This window comes from Polyodon spathula, chromosome 38, assembly GCF_017654505.1.
Source record: "Polyodon spathula isolate WHYD16114869_AA chromosome 38, ASM1765450v1, whole genome shotgun sequence".
Classification (NCBI taxonomy): Eukaryota; Metazoa; Chordata; class Actinopteri; order Acipenseriformes; family Polyodontidae; genus Polyodon; species Polyodon spathula.
This window is the reverse complement of record NC_054571.1, coordinates 34,501-54,500: the sequence shown is the minus strand read 5'-3', so window position 1 is coordinate 54,500 and position 20,000 is coordinate 34,501. Positions and strand designations below refer to the sequence as shown.

Sequence of the window (20,000 nt, the reverse complement as noted above, 5' to 3'; positions counted from 1 at the left end):
CAGAGATACAAACACAGAGATACAAACACATCCACCTGCAGAGATACAAACACAGAGATACAAACACATCCACCTGCAGAGATACAAACACAGAGATACAAACACATCCACCTGCAGAGATACAAACACAGAGATACAAACACATCCACCTGCAGAGATACAAACACAGAGATACAAACACATCCACCAGTAGAGATACAAACACACCAACCTGCAGAGATACAAACACATAGATACAAACACATCCACCTGCAGAGATACAAACACATAGATACAAACACATCCACCTGCAGAGATACAAACACAGAGATACAAACACATCCACCTGCAGAGATACAAACACAGAGATACAAACACATCCACCTGCAGAGATACAAACACAGAGATACAAACACATCCACCAGTAGAGATACAAACACACCCACCTGCAGAGATACAAACACATAGATACAAACACATCCACCTGCAGAGATACAAACACATACAAACACATCCACCTGCAGAGATACAAACACAGAGATACAAACACATCCACCTGCAGAGATACAAACACATAGATACAAACACATCCACCAGCAGAGATACAAACACAGAGATACAAACACATCCACCAGTAGAGATACAAACACACCCACCTGCAGAGATACAAACACATCCACCAGTAGAGATACAAACACACCCACCTGCAGAGATACAAACACATAGATACAAACACATCCACCTGCAGAGATACAAACACAGAGATACAAACACATCCACCTGCAGAGATACAAACACAGAGATACAAACACATCCACCTGCAGAGATACAAACACAGAGATACAAACACATCCACCTGCAGAGATACAAACACAGAGATACAAACACATCCACCAGTAGAGATACAAACACACCCACCTGCAGAGATACAAACACATAGATACAAACACACCCACCTGCAGAGATACAAACACAGAGATACAAACACATCCACCAGTAGAGATACAAACACACCCACCTGCAGAGATACAAACACATAGATACAAACACATCCACCTGCAGAGATACAAACACAGAGATACAAACACATCCACCTGCAGAGATACAAACACACCCACCTGCAGAGATACAAACACATAGATACAAACACATCCACCTGCAGAGATACAAACACAGAGATACAAACACATCCACCTGCAGAGATACAAACACAGAGATACAAACACACCCACCTGCAGAGATACAAACACAGAGATACAAACACATCCACCAGTAGAGATACAAACACAGAGATACAAACACATCCACCTGCAGAGATACAAACACAGAGATACAGGCACACGCTGTATTATACAGTATAACGTGTGTTATAGTGCAGTGGACTGTACCATGTTGTGCTGTGTGTTATAGTGCAGTGGACTGTACCATGTTGTGCTGTGTGTTATAATGCAGTGGACTATACCATATTGTGCTGTGCGAGGTAGCGGATGGACTCTCTCACTCCGGAGCTGATCAGGTTGGAGGTGTACCCCAGGAAGATGGTACAGCCCGAGTGATGCCGCTGGCTCAGGTCTGGGGGGGCGGAGGGCTCCTCTGTCTGCTCCAGTGGCTCCAGCCTCTTCTCTATCTGGGGAGTCAGGAGGAAGTGAGCATGTTACTGGGGCTCTGCTGTACAACCACTTCAGTGGGGATCAGCTTCACTTTCAATGGCTGTTAATCTCCTGCACTGCTCTTCTCTCCTCTCACCATGCTGTTAATCTCCTGCTCTCCTCTCCTCTCCTCTCACCATGCTGTTAATCTCCTGCACTGCTCTCCTCTCCTCTCCTCTCACCATCACCAACCATCAGCTTCACTTTCAATGGCTGTTAATCTCCTGCACTGCTCTTCTCTCCTCTCACCATGCTGTTAATCTCCTGCTCTCCTCTCCTCTCCTCTCACCATGCTGTTAATCTCCTGCACTGCTCTCCTCTCCTCTCCTCTCACCATGCTGTTAATCTCCTGCACTGCTCTCCTCTCACCATGCTGTTAATCTCCTGCACTGCTCTCCTCTCCTCTCACCATGCTGTTAATCTCCTGCACTGCTCTCCTCTCACCATGCTGTTAATCTCCTGCACTGCTCTCCTCTCCTCTCACCATGCTGTTAATCTCCTGCTCTCCTCTCCTCTCACCATGCTGTTAATCTCCTGCACTGCTCTCCTCTCCTCTCACCATGCTGTTAATCTCCTGCACTGCTCTCCTCTCACCATGCTGTTAATCTCCTGCACTGCTCTCCTCTCCTCTCACCATGCTGTTAATCTCCTGCACTGCTCTCCTCTCCTCTCACCATGCTGTTAATCTCCTGCACTGCTCTTCTCTCCTCTCACCATGCTGTTAATCTCCTGCACTGCTCTCCCGAAGCTGGTAGCCTGGAAGCCGGTAGTGAGGTAGGACTGCAGCAGAGCTTTGTGATCCACTCCCTGGTTGAAGTCATAACCTTTGACCTGCGGCGTCCCCTCTGGGAGGGAGGAGCTCCCCTTTAGCACCGCCTCCAGGGCTTGAGAAGGGGTGGGCTCTGCCATGGCTGCACCAATCACAGCGGAGAACCGACGCAGGCTCTGAAGGCAAAGGATAAAGCAGGCATTGCGTCATCACTGTCTCATGTGTTTGTATGAGTGTGTGTAAACCCACAGCCTCTCCCTAAGTGCAGCTGTTGTTTGTTGGCTGTCCAGTTTGTTTATGTGGACACAGCACAGCTTGGAATATAAAATACAATTATTCTTTCAAAAATACTAAAAGATGATTATTTAAAAAAAAAAATACTGTACATTATTATTCTTTAATATTATAGATTATTATTTTACAAAATACTACAGATTACTGCAGACAAAAACAAAACCGTTCAGATTTGTCTGCATCTCTCTGTAGATACATCTGCCGGTCCCACTCGTTCAGAAGAGCCTTCTATCATTCTCCACTGATCTACAAAACTGGTGATACATTGTACTCTGTGCATTTCCACAGGACTGTGTTAGAATGACCGGAACCGGGACGAGTCCGACACGAATAAAAACCTCCCATTAAACTCCAAGTCCAATTCTTACCGTCACAAGATGAAAGCAGCACCTGAATCGTGAGCCTCTTCCCTGAAGAGCGGGGCGCCTGTCCCTCAGCAGCAGCCGTGACAAGCGCGACACCCACAGACAGCGGCCACTGTACGGCAGGCTGGCTCGGTTCGATTCTGGAGCAGATGGGGCTGCTGTACTGTAGAGACTGACCTGGTTCCGTTTCTGTGATGGGTCTCTGGGTCTCTCTCTCTCTCTCTCTCTCTCTCTCTCTCTCTCTCTCTCTCTCTCTCTCTCTCTCTCTCTCACACCGCAATGCAGGGCGCCGCCATGTTGTTGTACGGATGCCAGCGGCTACGGGTCCTCAGAAGGGCCTGCCAGTGCCAGCAGCGCTATTCCACGCCAACGTCGCGTTTTTCGATCAAGCTATTTTGCGATGACTTACAAACAAAGGGGGGTGAGGGGGAATCTAGACAGCAGTTAATTAGCCAGGGTCCCGTACGAGGAACAGATTAGCCAGGGTCCCGTACGAGGAACAGATTAGCCAGGGTCCCGTACGAGGAACAGTAGAGTTCGTGTACAGTTTACTGCCAACATACCTGCCTAACAGTGAGGTAACCAAATTAGAGAATTATAGAAGAGCCGTGTCACTACTACTACTTATTATTATTATTATTTTCTTAGTAGACGCCCTTATCCAGGGCGACTTACCGTTGTATACAATAAATCAATAAATATTATTTTCTTTTCTGAGGAACTCGGGTTTGAAAAGAAAGCTCCGGGCTATCCCTGACTCCAAGGGCAAGCCTACCTCTTTGTCATCGCTTTCATGTTGCGCGCTGTCTGTTGTTGTGTTTAATTTGGGAGTCCCCCCCCCCCCCCCCCCCGTCTTGTCCAGTGCCGTGTCTCTGAACGCAAGCGAGGAATGAAACGACGTGTTTTTGCCGTGAAGGAGTTGCTGCTGTATTAAACTGCGTGACCGTGTAACGAGAAAGACCGACTCAGCCCTGCAATATGAGAATTGAAATTGCGTTTTCAATAAATGAGATTGTTTTACATCTCTGGCATTTTTATTGTGCGTGTGCGTGTAGAAGCTGGTGCGAACTGCCTCCAATCTTTAACTTCATCTGAAGGTCGCGCTTCCAGTGGCGTGGACGGGCCGGCTCCCCTAAATTAGATTATAAACCCAGCCTAGCCCTCGCTACCAATGACTTCACTGCTAATAAAGCAAACGCGAAACCCGGTGCGATTTGATATCGGGGCAGCTCGGGAGCAGATAACAGCGCTGAGAGTTACACCAGGGTTAGACACGGGCGCGGTGAAATACACGATCACACAGAGCGGGTTCAGTGCCGGATTAAACACAGCGGAATAGGGAGCGGGAAATCGGGTTAAAGCGCATTAGAAGCAGGCTGCTGTGTTCTCCAGGAGGGAAGAGTTGAGTTGAGATGTTTGGTGCATTTGGGTGGAAAAAAAAAAACAAAACGTTTATATGTAACGTTTTCGTGTGATGGGGTCGCTAACCTCCTGCCACTCACACACGCCCCTGCACTCACACACACCCCTCTACTCCACTCCACACACACACACACACCTCCACTCCACTCCACACACACACACACCCCTTCACTCCACTCCACACCACACACACACACACTCCACTCACACACACACACACCTGCACTCACACACACACCCCTGCACTCACACACCCCTCAACTCCACTCCACTCCACACACACACTCCTTCACTCCACTCCACTCCACACACACACACAGTACCGCTAACCAGTCCAGTCTGAACATGACAAAGCGATGCAGACCGTCCACTGGACTCACCTACCACACGCCTTCCGCCAGAGGGCGCTTACGGAGCGCTCTGCTCTGGGTTTGCTGCTCGTCGGAAACTTTGAACAGGAACACAGATATATTCTTGATAGTGAAACTTAAATGTGCTATTTTTTAAATCACAATTCTAATTTTAATGTGGCACAATCTATTTAAAAGTGGCTGATATTAAAACTGGTATTTCTCGTATCGGTGATGGAATCGCTGGTCGTGTTAAAGGGCTGTCTGCCCGCAGCTCAGGGGCATGAAATTGCAGCACAAGAGATTCAAGACACCGTGTTCATTCATTCCAGCGCGGATTTCAAACATCGTTTATTGTTTTCTTACAGATCAAAAAAGGCCACATACTGAATCACACACAAAATAAATGCACCGAGAATAACAGCATCTCATTGAGGACTTTTGGCAGGTAAAGAAAGGGTTGCATAAGAGAGAGAGAGAGAGAGAGAGAGAGAGAGAGAGAGAGAGAGAGAGAGAGAGAGAGAGAGAGAGAGAGAGAGACCCCGCACTCAGAACCCTGAATTAACACTGGAAAGAATCGCTCTCATGAATACAGGCTCCAGTTTGCAGTTGGACTGAAATCTCCTGTTTGAAGCTGGGCAGGGCTGCTCTGCCAGGCTGCCCATTCCCTGAATGTGTCTGTGTGTTACAATAACCTGCAGCTTCGGACAAGCATCGCCTCCTCCTATAGAGAGACCTCAGCATGCTTCACAGAGTCCAGTGAAACTGCTGAGTAACAGGACCTCGACACTTTTTTTTTTTTTTTTTTTTTTTTTTTAAATTATGTCTCGATCCTAAAATTGTAAGTGGTGCAAATCTTTTGGCCAGGGCTGTGCTCTCCCCCCTCGCTTTCCTGATTATTGATCAGTGGAGCTGGATCTTGAGCAGGAAGGTGCGAATCTCCATGGGCTGCAGAGTGACCAGAGTGGGGGGGTCGTCAGGGTCAGCCGACCAACTCTCCAGACGAGACCAGCCTGAAACACAGCGTCACACACAGGCATGAAGAGACAGTGCAGCCTGAAACACAGCGTCACACACAGGCATGAAGAGAGTGCAGCCTGAAACACAGCGTCACACACAGGCATGAAGAGACAGTGCAGCCTGAAACACAGCGTCACACACAGGCATGAAGAGACAGTGCAGCCTGAAACACAGCGTCACACACGGGCATGAAGAGACAGTGCAGCCTGAAACACAGCGTCACACACAGGCATGAAGAGACAGTGCAGCCTGAAACACAGCGTCACACACAGGCATGAAGAGACAGTGCAGCCTGAAACACAGCGTCACACACGGGCATGAAGAGACAGTGCAGCCTGAAACACAGCGTCACACACGGGCATGAAGAGACAGTGCAGCCTGAAACACAGCGTCACACACGGGCATGAAGAGACAGTGCAGCCTGAAACACAGCGTCACACACAGGCATGAAGAGACAGTGCAGCCTGAAACACAGCGTCACACACGGGCATGAAGAGACAGTGCAGCCTGAAACACAGCGTCACACACGGGCATGAAGAGACAGTGCAGCCTGAAACACAGCGTCACACACGGGCATGAAGAGACAGTGCAGCCTGAAACACAGCGTCACACACGGGCATGAAGAGACAGTGCAGCCTGAAACACAGCGTCACACACGGGCATGAAGAGACAGTGCAGCCTGAAACACAGCGTCACACACGGGCATGAAGAGACAGTGCAGCCTGAAACACAGCGTCACACACAGGCATGAAGAGACAGTGCAGCCTGAAACACAGCGTCACACACGGGCATGAAGAGACAGTGCAGCCTGAAACACAGCGTCACACACGGGCATGAAGAGACAGTGCAGCCTGAAACACAGCGTCACACACGGGCATGAAGAGACAGTGCAGCCTGAAACACAGCGTCACACACAGGCATGAAGAGAGTGCAGCCTGAAACACAGCGTCACACACGGGCATGAAGAGACAGTGCAGCCTGAAACACAGCACCACACACAGGCATGAAGAGACAGTGCAGCCTGAAACATTAAGAACATTTTTGTTGGGAACAGGAGTGGAGTGGGACAGCTTTGGCCGCCCCCCCGCCCAGTCTAAATGAAGAAACACACACAGTACCTCCCGAGCTCCTCCAGGCCAGTCTGGACATCTCGTCTCTCCACTGATTGGCTCCCAGAGTCAGCTCCCTCAGCCCTTTGACGCTGAACCGAGAGAAGACTTTCTGTGGAGAAGTGGAGAGGAGAAGAGGAGAGTTAGTGCTGGCATTGGGGAGAGGAGAGAGGGGGAGGGGGATGAGGATCCTGTTCTTTACCTGCAGGTCCACAGTGGCGGGCAGGGAGTGGGTGCTGCTCTCGTTCTTCTCAAACTGGTGCTCCAGCCTCAGCAGCACAGTGTCAGAGTCCCACTGAGACAGTGTGAGGAGATGAACATTGACAGGGAGCGCGCTGACCACTGCAGAGAACTGGAGAGAGACAGAGAAATGAAGTGAGCAGGAGGAGGCTGCAGGCACTCCAGTGTCAGTGTGTACTTACCTCCTGCTTGGCGCCCCCTGGCTGCAGGAGGATCCGGGGCAGCAGCCACTCCAGTGTGTACTTACCTCCTGCTTGGCGCCCCCTGGCTGCAGGAGGATCTGGGGCAGCAGCCACTCCGGTGTGTACTTACCTCCTGCTTGGCGCCCCCTGGCTGCAGGAGGATCTGGGGCTGCAGCCACTCCTGCTGTGCTTGGGGGCGGTGCAGCTCTGCCGCAGACTCGGGGGGCGAGAGAAAGACGAGCAGGCGGCCGCGCACCACCAGCCCGTCGTAGTAATCTCCTGGCTCGGAGAGGGCCTCTCCCACACCCCGGAAATCATCCAGCAGGAGGCGCCGGTGCAGCTGGGAGAACAACACAGGCAGGGCCAGGGCTTATTAAACACACAATACATCAATGAAGCCTATTATCATTATTAATACAGAAATGATCAGGAGCCAGCAGTTTGAGCAGGGTTAGAAACTCACACTAGCCCTGCTGCTGCTGCACCCAGTCCTGGGGTTCAGAGCTCCCCTCAATGAAGTCTAGTATTATTATTAATATTATTACTGTTATTGATATTATTATTATTATTTTCAGGAGTTTGAACAATCAGGATCCTGATGAATCTTAACTGATTGAACTTTTCAAAGCACGCACAGGTCTCCAGGGTTTCTAATAGAGGGAGTCGTTCTGATTTGAAAAGTCTTGCTTCCCTGACCTTGCAGCTCCTCGGCTTGGCATGTGGCCTGAAATGCTCCCATGCTGGAGAGACAGGCTTCTCATAACTCAGGGTGCAGCTCTGATCTCACAGGGAGGACAAACCCTTTGTTTCTCTTAATAAGCTGTTCTGAGGCGTTACGTACAAACCAAAAACAAACCAATTAAAACTGGTTCTGAAACCGCTTTAAAAAAGTGAAGGGAAGAGTCACATAACGCAAAGACCCCCCCTGCAACTGGAACCCTTTCAATATCACCCCCCCTGCAACTGAACCCTTTCAATATCACCCCCCCCCCCCTGCAAATATCACCCCCCCCCCCCCTGGGGGGACGTGAAACCTTTAGTGGGGGACGCGGGGGGGACGTTACCTTGGGAACTGGAAGTGGGGGGGGGGGGGGACTTTCACCTTGGGACCCCCCCCCCCTGTGGGGGGGGGAAACCCTTCAACTGGGACCCCCCCCACCTTTGCCTTGGGGAAAGATAGTGGATCACCCCCGTTGACCTGCAATAGTGGGCAACGTTGAACCCCTTGGGAAATTATCACCCCCCCTGTTGACCTGGGGACCCCCGCAATATAGGTGTGGGGGGGGACCTGCAATATGGGAAACCCCCTCAATATCACCCCCCCCCCAACCCAATATTGGGTGGGGGTCCGGGACCCTTTCAATAGTACCCCCCCCTGCAACTGGAACCCTTTTTCAATATGACCTTGCAACTGGAAAGTTATGCAAGTGGGGGGGGGGGCACGTGGAACCCTTGGGAAAGTCACCCCCCCCTGCCCTCTGCAACTGAACCTTTCAATATCAAGTTCACCCCCTGCAAACTGAACCCTTTCAATATCACACCCCCCCTTGGGAAAACTGGACCTTTCAATATCACCCCCCCCCCGTGGACTTGGGAACAGTTCAATATCACCCCCCCTCGTGGACTGGAACCCTTTCACTTGGGAAAGTTATAGTGGGGGGGACGTTGACCCCCCTTGGGTTTCAATATCACCCCCCTGCAACTGGAACCCTTTCAATATCACCCCCCCTGCAACTGGAACCCTTTCAATATCACCCCCCCCTGCAACTGGAAAGGTTTTGGGGGGACGTTGACTCAAAGTATAGGGGGGGGGGGTAGACCCCCCCTGCAACTGGAACCCTTTCAATATCACCCTTCAATATCACCCCCCCTGGGGACGTGGAACCTTGGGAAACTTGCAAACGGAACCCTTTCAATGGGACCCCCCCTGCAACTGGAACCCTTTCAATATTGGGAAAGTTATAGTGGGGGCAACTGGAACCCTTTCAATATCACCCCCCTGCAACCCTGCAACTGAACCCTTTCAATAGTATCCCCCCACCCCCCCCCCCTGCAACTGGAACCCTTATAGTGGGGGGGGGGGGGACCTGCAACTGGGAACCCTTTCAATATCACCCCCCCTTGCAACCCTTTCAAACCCCCCAATGCGGGGGGGACTTGACTTTGGGAAAGTTATAGTGTGGGCCCCCCCCTGCAACTGGAACCCTTTCAATATCACCCCCCCTGCAACTGAACCCTTTCAATATCACCCCCCCCCCCCCCTGCAACTGGACCCCCACTGCAAACTGGGAAAAAGTTTCAATATCACCCCCCCCCCCCCCTTTGCAAAGTTAGTGGGGCACCCCCCGGGGGACGTGACTTCAAGTATCAGTGGGGGGGGGACCCCCTGCAACTGGGGAAAGTTCAATATCACCCCCCCCCCGCAACTGAACCCTTTCAATATCACCCCCCCCCCCTGGAACAACTGGAACCCTGCAACTGACCCCCCCTGCAACTTTCAATATCACCCCCCTGCAACTGGAACCCTTTCAATATCACCCCCCCTGCAACTGAACCCTTTCAATATCACCCCCCTGCAACTGGAACCCTTTCAATATCACCCCCCCTGCAACTGAACCCTTTCAATATCACCCCCCCCGGCTGAAACCCTTTCAATATTATAGTGGGGGGGGAACTTGACCTTGGGAAATATCACCCCCCCTGCAACTGGGAAAGTTTTCAATATCACCCCCCCCTGCAACTGGGAAAGTTCAATATCACCCCCCTGCAACTGAACCCTTTCAAAGTATCACCCCTGCAACTGGAACCCTTCAATATCACCCCCCCCTGCAACTGGAACTTTTTCAACATCACCCCACCCCCCCCCCCACCATGAGCTCCACAGAGCCGTCCTGGATGCTGCTGCCTCCCATGGAGCGATCAGTCAGGAGGGTGAGCTGAGTGTCCGAGTCCTGGAGAGGAGAGGGGTGTGACTCAAGGCTCAGGACCAGAGGGGGGGGGGGGGGGGGGGGGGGGGGGGGGGGAGAGAGAGAGAGAGACAGGGTTACATCTTTGTACTGCTCTTTATTTTCAAAGGCTCTATACTGTTAAAACACCAAAACACGTTTATTACAAAAAAAAAAAAAAAAAAAAAAAAAAAAAAACACAACAAGCCAGCAAACCAGCCCCATGACTCCCCTGAGCCTCCACTTCGCCGGGACGCATTCGCAGATCTGTGCAGTAAGACGGGGGCAGGGTTGGGGTCCAGCGGTTCTTTTTCAATTGCAATTCCATTTCCCCAGGAAGGGATCACAGTGCTGTGCAGTGGGAGTGTCCCTCCCTGACTGGCTGCACTGGGGTGATCTGCAGGGAGTTGCTTATTCCCTCACACAAGTGCTCGTGCTTTGAGCTCTGACAGCGACAGCCTCTAGCTCGTTCCGGGAGAAGATCTGCGGCTCACCTTGATGTAGATGCGGCTGTTCACTGGGTAGTAGTTCCCGGCTACAGGCTCCGTCTGCTTCAGAGTCCAGGTGGGGCGAAAGTTCCTCCTGCAGCAAGCCAGCCATCAGAAACACGTGCAATGAGAGAGGCAGAGAGAGAGAGGCTATCAGGCATTTGTGTCTTCCACATCTCCCCATAAGTAAGAGACTAGAAGAGTTTCTTTGATCCGTCCTCATACGAGGTTGCCGTGTATGAAAGTGTGAAAGGGTTAAGTTAGTTGGTTTGTTCTTATTTACAGCACTGAATGCTGCTTGATATGAATTGGTTCTTTTTACACAATTTCTAAATGACTCTCAGAAGAAGCGATCATGCATAAATGACTTGAACTCAACGACACAGCGGCACTGCGCAGAAGAGTCTCCTTTCTTTACTAGGCAGTTCGCAGGGCGAGTTCTGGGGCTGCATTAGAAGATTCCACTGCAAACGGGGGGGCTGACCTCCTCTCCAGGATCTCCCTCCCGTTGGAGTCAGTGTAGAACAGTCCGGCTGTCTTCAAGGGAGTGTCGAAGCGAGTGATGATCTCCTTCCCCAGACCATCCCTGAGAGAGAGAGCAAGAAATCAGAGATACACACACACACACACACAAACACACACACTCCGACACTCACCCCACGGGAATGGGCCCCACTGTCCACTCTAGCTCCAGGATGTTCTGGGCCCGGTAGAGACGCACCACCTGAGAGCACCAGGAGCTGAAGTTCTGATACATCTCCTGCACCACCGCGTTCTGAGAGGGAGGGAGGCAGTGTGAACAGATACCAGCCTACTCTGAATCTCTCCCCTGTGTGTGTATGTCTATAGCCCCGGATCTCTCCCCTGTGTGTGTCTCTCTCCCCTGTGTGTGTCTCTAGCCCCGTGTCTCTCCCCTGTGTGTGTCTCTAGCCCCGTGTCTCTCCCCTGTGTGTGTCTCTCCCCCGTGTCTCTCCCCTGTGTGTGTCTATAGCCTCGTGTCTCTCACCTGTGTCTCTATAGCCCCATGTCTCTCACCTGCACAGTGTAGGTCTGGGCGCTGCTGCTCACAGGGATTGGTTCAGAGGAGTTGGGTCTGAAGATGTAGGCTCCAGAGGTCTGCGAGCTCTCGTAATTCCCTCTGCTGGCGTTATACCTGCAGGCATTCAAACAAGGGAAAGAGAAACAGCGTCTCCAACAGTCACACGGGCACTTCAAGAGCTCTCTGTTCTAACTTTGATGTTGTTTAATATAATAAATAAATAACAATTCAAAAGAAGAATAAAAACACAGCCCAGGTGCTTTGATGGCGATACAGAAAGTGAACGTGTGCATTGAAAATAACAAGACCCAAAACAGCACTGCAGTTACATTCATCAAAATAAACAGCACTGCAGTTACATGCATCAAAATATCAACTCTCATCTTACAACCCTGGACTACACAGAGCAAGTCACTGAACACAACACAGGTGTCTGACTGGTTCTTGTGTGTCTCAGTGTGTCTCACTGGTTCTCTCGTCTCTGTTTGGTGTCTCTTTTTCTCTCTCTCACCAGTAGAAGTTCTGTTTGATTGGCAGGGTTCTCTTCATATCCAGACTCTGGATCTCACTCAGCAGGCCGGTCTGAGGGTCAAAGTTCACCCTGAAGAACTGAAACAGAGACACATGTCAATAAAGCACACAGAGACATATTCCTGTTATCTCACACACACAGTGACACTGTCTCACACGCACGCACACAGTGACACTGTCTCACACGCACGCACACAGAGTGACACTGTCTCACACACGCACACAGAGTGACACTGTCTCACACACACACACAGAGTGACACTGTCTCACACACACACACAGAGTGACACTGTCTCACACACACACACACAGAGTGACACTGTCTCACACACGCTCACAGAGTGACACTGTCTCACACACACACACAGAGTGACACTGTCTCACACACACACACACACACAGAGTGACACTGTCTCACACACACACACACACAGAGTGACACTGTCTCACACACACACACACACACACACAACACTGTCACACACACACACACACAGAGTGACACTGTCTCACACACACACACACACACTGTCTCACACACACAGAGTGACACTGTCTCACACACACACACACAGAGTGACACTGTCTCACACACACACACACACAGAGTGACACTGTCTCACACACACACACACACACACAGTGACACTGTCTCACACACACACACACAGTGACACACAGTGACACTGTCTCACACACACACAGAGTGACACTGTCTCACACACACACACACTGTCTCACACACACACACACAGTGACACTGTCTCACACACACACACACACACACAGTGACACTGTCTCACACACACACACACACACAGTGACACTGTCTCACACACACACACACACACAGTGACACTGTCTCACACACACACACACACAGTGACACTGTCTCACACACACACACACAGTGACACTGTCTCACACACACACACACACAGTGACACTGTCTCACACACACACACACACAGTGACAGACTGGACACACTGTCTCACACACACACACACAGTGACACACACACACACACACACAGAGTGACACTGTCTCACACACACACACACACACAGTGACACTGTCTCACACACACACACACAGAGTGACACTGTCTCACACACACACACACAGTGACACTGTCTCACACACACACACACAGTGACACTGTCTCACACACACACACACACACAGTGACACTGTCTCACACACACACACACACACAGAGTGACACTGTCTCACACACACACACACACACAGTGACACTGTCTCACACACACACACACACACAGTGGACCACTGTGACACACACACACACACACAGTGTGACACTGTCTCTCACACACACAGAGTGTGTGTGTGTGTGTGTCACTGTGACACACAGTGTGTGGTTTCACTGTGACAGGAGTGTGTCTGTGTGTGTCACACACACACAGTGGACACTGTGTGTGACACTGTCTCACACACACACACACACACAGTGACACTGTCTCACACACACACACACACACAGTGACACTGTCTCACACACACACACACACACACACTGTCACACACACACACACACAGTGACACTGTCTCACACACACACAGTGACACTGTCTCACACACACACACACACACAGAACACACAGTGTGTGACACAAACACACACACACAGTGACAGTGTCTCACACACACACACACACAGTGACACTGTCTCACACACACACCACACAGTGTGACACTGTCTGTTGACACGTGTGTCACACCACACACACAAACAACCCCAAACACACAGAGTGACACTGTCTCACACACACACACACACAGTGACACTGTCTCACACACACACACACACACAGTGACACTGTCTCACACACACACACACACACACAGAGTGACACTGTCTCACACACACACACACACAGTGACACTGTCTCACACACACACACACAGAGTGACACTGTCTCACACACACACACACACACATGACACTGTGTCACACACAACACACACACACAGAGTGACACTGTCTCACACGCACGCACACAGAGTGGACACTGTCTCACACACACACACACCAGAGTGACACTGTGGGACACACACACACAGTGACACTGTCTCACACACACACACACACACAGTGACACTGTCTCACACACACACACACACACAGAGACACTGTCTCACACACACACACACACACACACACACACACACACACACTAGTGACACTGTCTGGCACTGTGAACCACACACACACACACACACACACAGTGACACTGTCTCACACACACACACACACAGTGACACTGTCTCACACACACACACACACACAGTGACACTGTCTCACACACACACACACAGTGACACTGTCTCACACACACACACAGTGACACTGTCTCACACACACACACACACACAGAGTCACTGTCTCACACACACACACACACACAGTGACACTGTCTCACACACACACACACACACACAGTGACACTGCTCACACACACACCACACACACTGTGACACAGTGACACAGAGTCTCACACACACACACACACTGTCTCTCACACACTCACACACACAGTGACACTGTCTCACACACACACACACAGTGACACTGTCTCACACACACACACACGGAGTCACACTGTCACACACACACACACACACACACACACACTCCCAGCACGCTCACCTCGTTCTGGATGCTCATTGGCTTGTCCCGCTTGCTCTGCTGCACCCTGGTGGCTCGAAGGTTGTTCTGCGCCATTCTAGACACGGTGTAGGTGGTGAATCCGAGTTCAGGAAGGGAGGAGAGGAAGACGAGTTCGTTGACAGAGTACCCGCGGTCCCGGCGCAGTGCCCGCGTGGCATTCGAGACAGGAACCACCTGAGAGAGAGAGAGAGAGGCAGTGTGTAATTTCATATGGAATACAGAACTGTTGAATATTTCTGTGCATTTAAAATAATTATAAAACTCTCGATAGCTCACATACAGAGCTTCAGATAGTCAGCGCTCATCAGATAGTCAGAGCTCAGATAGTTGGGGCTCGTTACAGTCAGAGCTCAGATAGCTCTCATCAGATAGTCGGCGCTCATCAGACAGCATGTGCAATGCCTGGAGTTGCTGCTGCACTCGCTCACACTCACCTCACTGTCGACAGGCTGCCCGGACGAGTCTGTCACACTGAACTGGGAGCCGTTGACTGGGAGGCGCACTGGCCAGCTCACCCTGCGAGCCAGCGGGTTATACAGGATCACCGAGAACTGAGGGGAGAGAGAGAGAGAGAGAGAGAGAGAGGAGAGGGTTATACAGGATCACCGAGAAGAGAGGAGAGAGAGAGAGAGAGAGAGAGAGAGATTATACAAGGCAACAAGAAGTGAGGAGAGGAGAGGGGAGGTGAGGGGGAGTGCTTGCTAGTATAGTCATAAACTCTTGTTGTTTTATGTTTAAAGGTGCAGAGGGAGGAGATGAGAGGGAGGGACAATCTTACCTTCTGGGAGGATTCTGACGTGGGGCACACGCTGATGTTGAGATTCTCACAGAAGACGACAGGCCCCCGACTCCCAGTCAGAGCTGACATGGCGTTAGCCACCAGAATCTGCAGAGAGAGAGAGAGAGAGAGAGAGACACATGGGTTAGAGCCTCCTCCCTGCTCCCTGCTTCCTCCTCCGAGCCATCGCACGCACACACGGCAGGGTTTACAAGCCCTTTACTCCAAAGAGTAACTCAACATCACCTGGCACTGGTCCCAGCCCCGGGACACAGCCTCACCTGGCACTGGTCCCAGCCCCGGGACACAGCCTCACCTGGCACTGGTCCCAGCCCCGGGACACAGCCTCACCTGGCACTGGTCCCAGCCCCGGGACACAGCCTCACCTGGCACTGGTCCCAGCCCCGGGACACAGCCTCACCTGGCACTGGTCCCAGCCCCGGGACACAGCCTCACCTGGCACTGGTCCCAGCCCCGGGACAGTCTCCTTGCATAGTCGTCCGCTACGTGCTGCTTCTCCGTCCCCGACACCGCGTCGTGATGCTGGGCCACGGCCATCGCCCTCTCTGCCAATCACAAGACAGGACAGCCTGGTCAGGGGGAGTCTGGACCAATAGGGTGACACACACACACACACACACTAGATATACACTGACTGACACACACACACGTAATATATAATATTCATTAATATATTTATATATATAATTGTAGAGAGCCTCACTGAGAGTATCGCTGTCTGCTTTGCCGTAGGGTCCATCCCTTGACACTTTGCCTCCCAGCACCTCCAACTGAGTGCAGACCTGCAGAGACACGAGACTCAGAGTCACTCCCAACCACACTGCCTCTAGTGGAGACTGGCACACACTGCACTGTGATCACACAGTGCCTGACCAGAGACAGGAGACTCAGAGTCACTCCCAACCACACTGCCTCTAGTGGAGACTGGCACACACTGCACTGTGATCACACAGTGCCTGACCAGAGACAGGAGACTCAGAGTCACTCCCAACCACACTGCCTCTAGTGGAGACTGGCACACACTGCACTGTGATCACACAGTGCCTGACCAGAGATAGGAGATTCAGAGTCACTCCCAACCACACACTGACCTGCAGGAAGTTGTTGCTGATTCGCTCGTATCGTTTGAGGGCGGGGCGGCTGGTGAAATACCCCGTCCAGAAGTTGTGGGCATTATCTGCGTAGGGGAAGAAATCATCATACTTCATCGACCTGCAGAGAGAGAGAGAGAGAGAGAGAGAGAGAGAGAGAGAGAGAGAGAGAGAGAGAGAGAGAGAGAGACAGGAGAGATGCGAGATCACACACACAGACGCTCACACACTGCAGCGACAGAGGAGAACTGAGCACACACACAGTCGAGCGTGTGTGGAGACCGTTGTGTAGCGAGTAGAATCAGGCAACTCTTGGGAGTGGAGTTAGCAGCGCGTGCAATTGGCGTCGGACGCTCGCACACACACACAGACGCTCGCACACACACACAGACGCTCACCAGCTGATGTTGGCGTTGTGGAGCCCGTTCAGGTAGCAGGAGGGAGTGGAGTAGAGCGCGTGCACATTGGTCTCGCTCGTCTGTGTTCAACAAGAACAACAACTTCTGTATGAAAACATCAACATATCTGACAAGCGGCGCTCCTGAAATGTGTCTCTGCCTATGTGAGAGCGAGCATGCGTGTGCGTGGCTGTAGTTTGAAGCAGTGCGTGTGCGTGTGTGTGATGCAGTGCGTGTGCGTGTCTGTGTGATGCAGTGCGTGTGCGTGTGATGCAGTGCGTGTGCGTGTGTGTGATGCAGTGCGTGTGCGTGTGATGCAGTGCGTGTGCGTGTACGTGTGATGCAGTGCGTGTGCGTGTATGTGTGATGCAGTGCGTGTGCGTGTGATGCAGTGCGTGTGCGTGTATGTAATGCAGTGCGTGTATGTGTGCTGCAGTGCGTGTGCTTCAGTGCGTGTGCGTGATGCAGTGCATGCGTGCGTGTGATGCAGTGCATGTGCGTGTACGTGTGATGCAGCGCATGTGCGTGTGATGCAGTGCGTGTGCGTGTACGTGTGATGCAGTGCATGTGCGTGTGATGCAGTGCGTGTGCGTGTGATGCAGTGCGTGTGTGCGTGTATGTAATGCAGTGTGTGTGTGTGATGCAGTGCGTGTGAGTGTGTGTGTGTGTGTGATGCAGTGCGTGTGCGTGTGATGCAGTGCGTGTGTGTGATGCAGTGTGTGTGGTTTGATGCAGTGCGTGTGGTTTGATGCAGTGCGTGCGATGCAGCGCGTGTGTGTGATGCAGTGCGTGTGATGCAGTGTGTGTGTGTGATGCAGTGCGTGTGCGTGTGATGCAGTGTGTGTGTGATGCAGTGCGTGTGTGTGTGTGAAATGCAGTGCGTGTGTGTGATGCAGTGTGTGTGTGTGTGTGTGTGATGCAGTGTGTGATGCAGTGCTTGTGCGTGTGATGCAGTGCGTGTGTGTGTGTGTGTGTGTGAGATGCAGTGTGTGTGAGATGCAGTGCGTGTGTGTGATGCAGTATGTGTGTGTGTGCGTGGCTGTGCTGTTGACCTGCAGGTTGACGTGGTGGATCAGCTTGTCCAGGTTCTTGTACCACAGGTTGGCGTTCTCATACTGGAAGTCTGAGCCCATCGTCATGATGATGTGATTCGTCCGGTAGTGAGAGGCCTGTACAGAGAGACAGAGACAGAGAGACTACTATGAAGTTGAGCACACACCCACTGACTGTCACTCACACACACACACTCACACTCACCTGAGCGTGTGCTGTCTCAATGAATCTCTGCACGATTTTGTCCACATTGTAATCCTCCATTGTCTTGTCGTCCATGATGGGAGCGTCTGAGCAGGACTGGTCCCAGCAGAACCCATCGGGGGGGTTGTAGCCATTCGGGAGCACGCCTGGGGAGGGACAGCACAGCACACTCAGTGCGATACAGCACAGCACAGCACACTCAGCGCAATACAGCACAGCACACCACACCACACTCAGTGCAACACAGCACAGCACACTTAGTGCAATACAGCACAGGGGGCTGTATTGATTATTATATTACACTGACTGCAGTACATGTGAAGAGGCCCCCTGCGGGCTGTATTGACCATTGTGTTACACTGACTGCAGTACCTGTGAAGAGGCCCCCTGCGGGCTGTATTGACCATTGTGTTACACTGACTGCAGTACCTGTGAAGAGGCCCCCCTGCGGGCTGTATTGACCATTGTGTTACACTGACTGCAGTACCTGTGAAGAGGCCCCCCTGCGGGCTGTATTGACCATTGTGTTACACTGACTGCAGTACCTGCGAAGAGGCCCCCTGCGAGCTGTATTGATTATTGTGTTACACTGACTGCAGTACCTGTGAAGAGGCCCCCTGCGGGCTGTATTGACCATTGTGTTACACTGACTGCAGTACCTGTGAAGAGGCCCCCTGCGGGCTGTATTGACCATTGTGTTACACTGACTGCAGTACCTGTGAAGAGGTCCCCTGCGGGAGGCTTCAGGTTGGCGCTTGCTCTCCACAGCAGCTCCATCTCCTTGTTCTGCAGCCGGGCCCGCTTGTCCTGATAGTCCAGACGCCCGAAGAAGAAGCCGTCGAAACCCATCTGAGAGACAAAACAATTCCAAATGAAAACACCTCCTTACATGAAGAGGCACCGACATAGAGAGAGAGAGAGAGAAACACAGAGAGAGACACACAGAGAGAAACACAGAGAGAGAGAGAGAGAGAGAGAGAGACAGAGGAGACACCCACAGAAAGACACACACACACACACAGAGAGAGAGCGAGAGAGAGGGGGGAGACACCCACAGAGAGACACACACACAAACACTCAGAGAGAGAAAGAGAGACACACACACGTCGTGTTCAACAGCAGCACAGGGCCTGTTAAAACAGGAATGCTTTGCTTCACGCTCCTCTTGCTCACACTGCAGCGGATACAGCCACTGAGTGAACTGCTTCACGTGGGGGAGGGTCTGATCATCACTGAGACCGAGGAGAATCTGAACCGTTTAACACCTGGAGCTCTTGAGCTGTCAACTCTCAGAGCAGCACAACTTTCACAAGGGCACAGAAACACCAGCCCATGTGAGAAACACTCCCCTTTCCTTTAAAAACTGCGAGACAGGGGGTG

The 20,000-nt window shown here is 51.7% G+C and overlaps 2 protein-coding genes across 2 annotated transcripts in view; both read right to left on the bottom strand.

Annotated features, from left to right (window-relative positions):
- The window catches only part of dhps (deoxyhypusine synthase), a 49,045-nt gene extending 45,721 nt beyond the window's left edge, over nucleotides 1–3,324 (bottom strand). Inside the window, exons 1-3 of the mRNA XM_041235720.1 lie at nucleotides 3,060–3,324; nucleotides 2,343–2,573; nucleotides 1,442–1,606 (exon numbers count right to left, since the gene is read on the bottom strand). Of these exons, the coding sequence (XP_041091654.1) occupies nucleotides 1,442–1,606; nucleotides 2,343–2,537 (360 nt within the window). The 5' untranslated portion in view covers nucleotides 2,538–2,573; nucleotides 3,060–3,324. The remainder of the gene's footprint in view (nucleotides 1–1,441; nucleotides 1,607–2,342; nucleotides 2,574–3,059) is intronic.
- A 1,838-nt stretch (nucleotides 3,325–5,162) lies between these two features.
- Nucleotides 5,163–19,471, bottom strand: man2b1 (mannosidase, alpha, class 2B, member 1). The gene is made up of 20 exons (XM_041235740.1): nucleotides 19,337–19,471; nucleotides 18,621–18,766; nucleotides 18,416–18,532; nucleotides 17,364–17,443; nucleotides 16,966–17,086; nucleotides 16,578–16,656; nucleotides 16,310–16,419; nucleotides 15,854–15,961; nucleotides 15,510–15,626; nucleotides 15,055–15,249; nucleotides 12,363–12,460; nucleotides 11,848–11,965; nucleotides 11,469–11,587; nucleotides 11,297–11,398; nucleotides 10,819–10,906; nucleotides 10,250–10,330; nucleotides 7,510–7,719; nucleotides 7,160–7,309; nucleotides 6,967–7,069; nucleotides 5,163–5,841 (listed from the first exon to the last, which is right to left on the bottom strand). Exons 1-20 carry the CDS (start codon nucleotides 19,467–19,469, stop codon nucleotides 5,732–5,734), a joined length of 2,385 nt encoding a protein of 794 aa, XP_041091674.1. The 5' UTR covers nucleotides 19,470–19,471; the 3' UTR covers nucleotides 5,163–5,731.
- Between the last annotated feature and the right edge of the window lie 529 nt (nucleotides 19,472–20,000).

Excerpts from the sequence above, each read along its gene's own strand:
- man2b1 (XM_041235740.1), bottom strand. The coding sequence starts at position 19,469 with ATGGGTTTCGACGGCTTCTTCTTCGGGCGTCTGGACTATCAGGACAAG. Across the intron at positions 18,533-18,620 it reads TTGAGACAGCACACGCTCAG|GCCTCTCACTACCGGACGAA; the intron begins GTGAGTGTGAGT and ends CTCTCTGTACAG. Across the intron at positions 5,842-6,966 it reads GGCCTGGAGGAGCTCGGGAG|GCTGGTCTCGTCTGGAGAGT; the intron begins GTACTGTGTGTG and ends GCTGTGTTTCAG.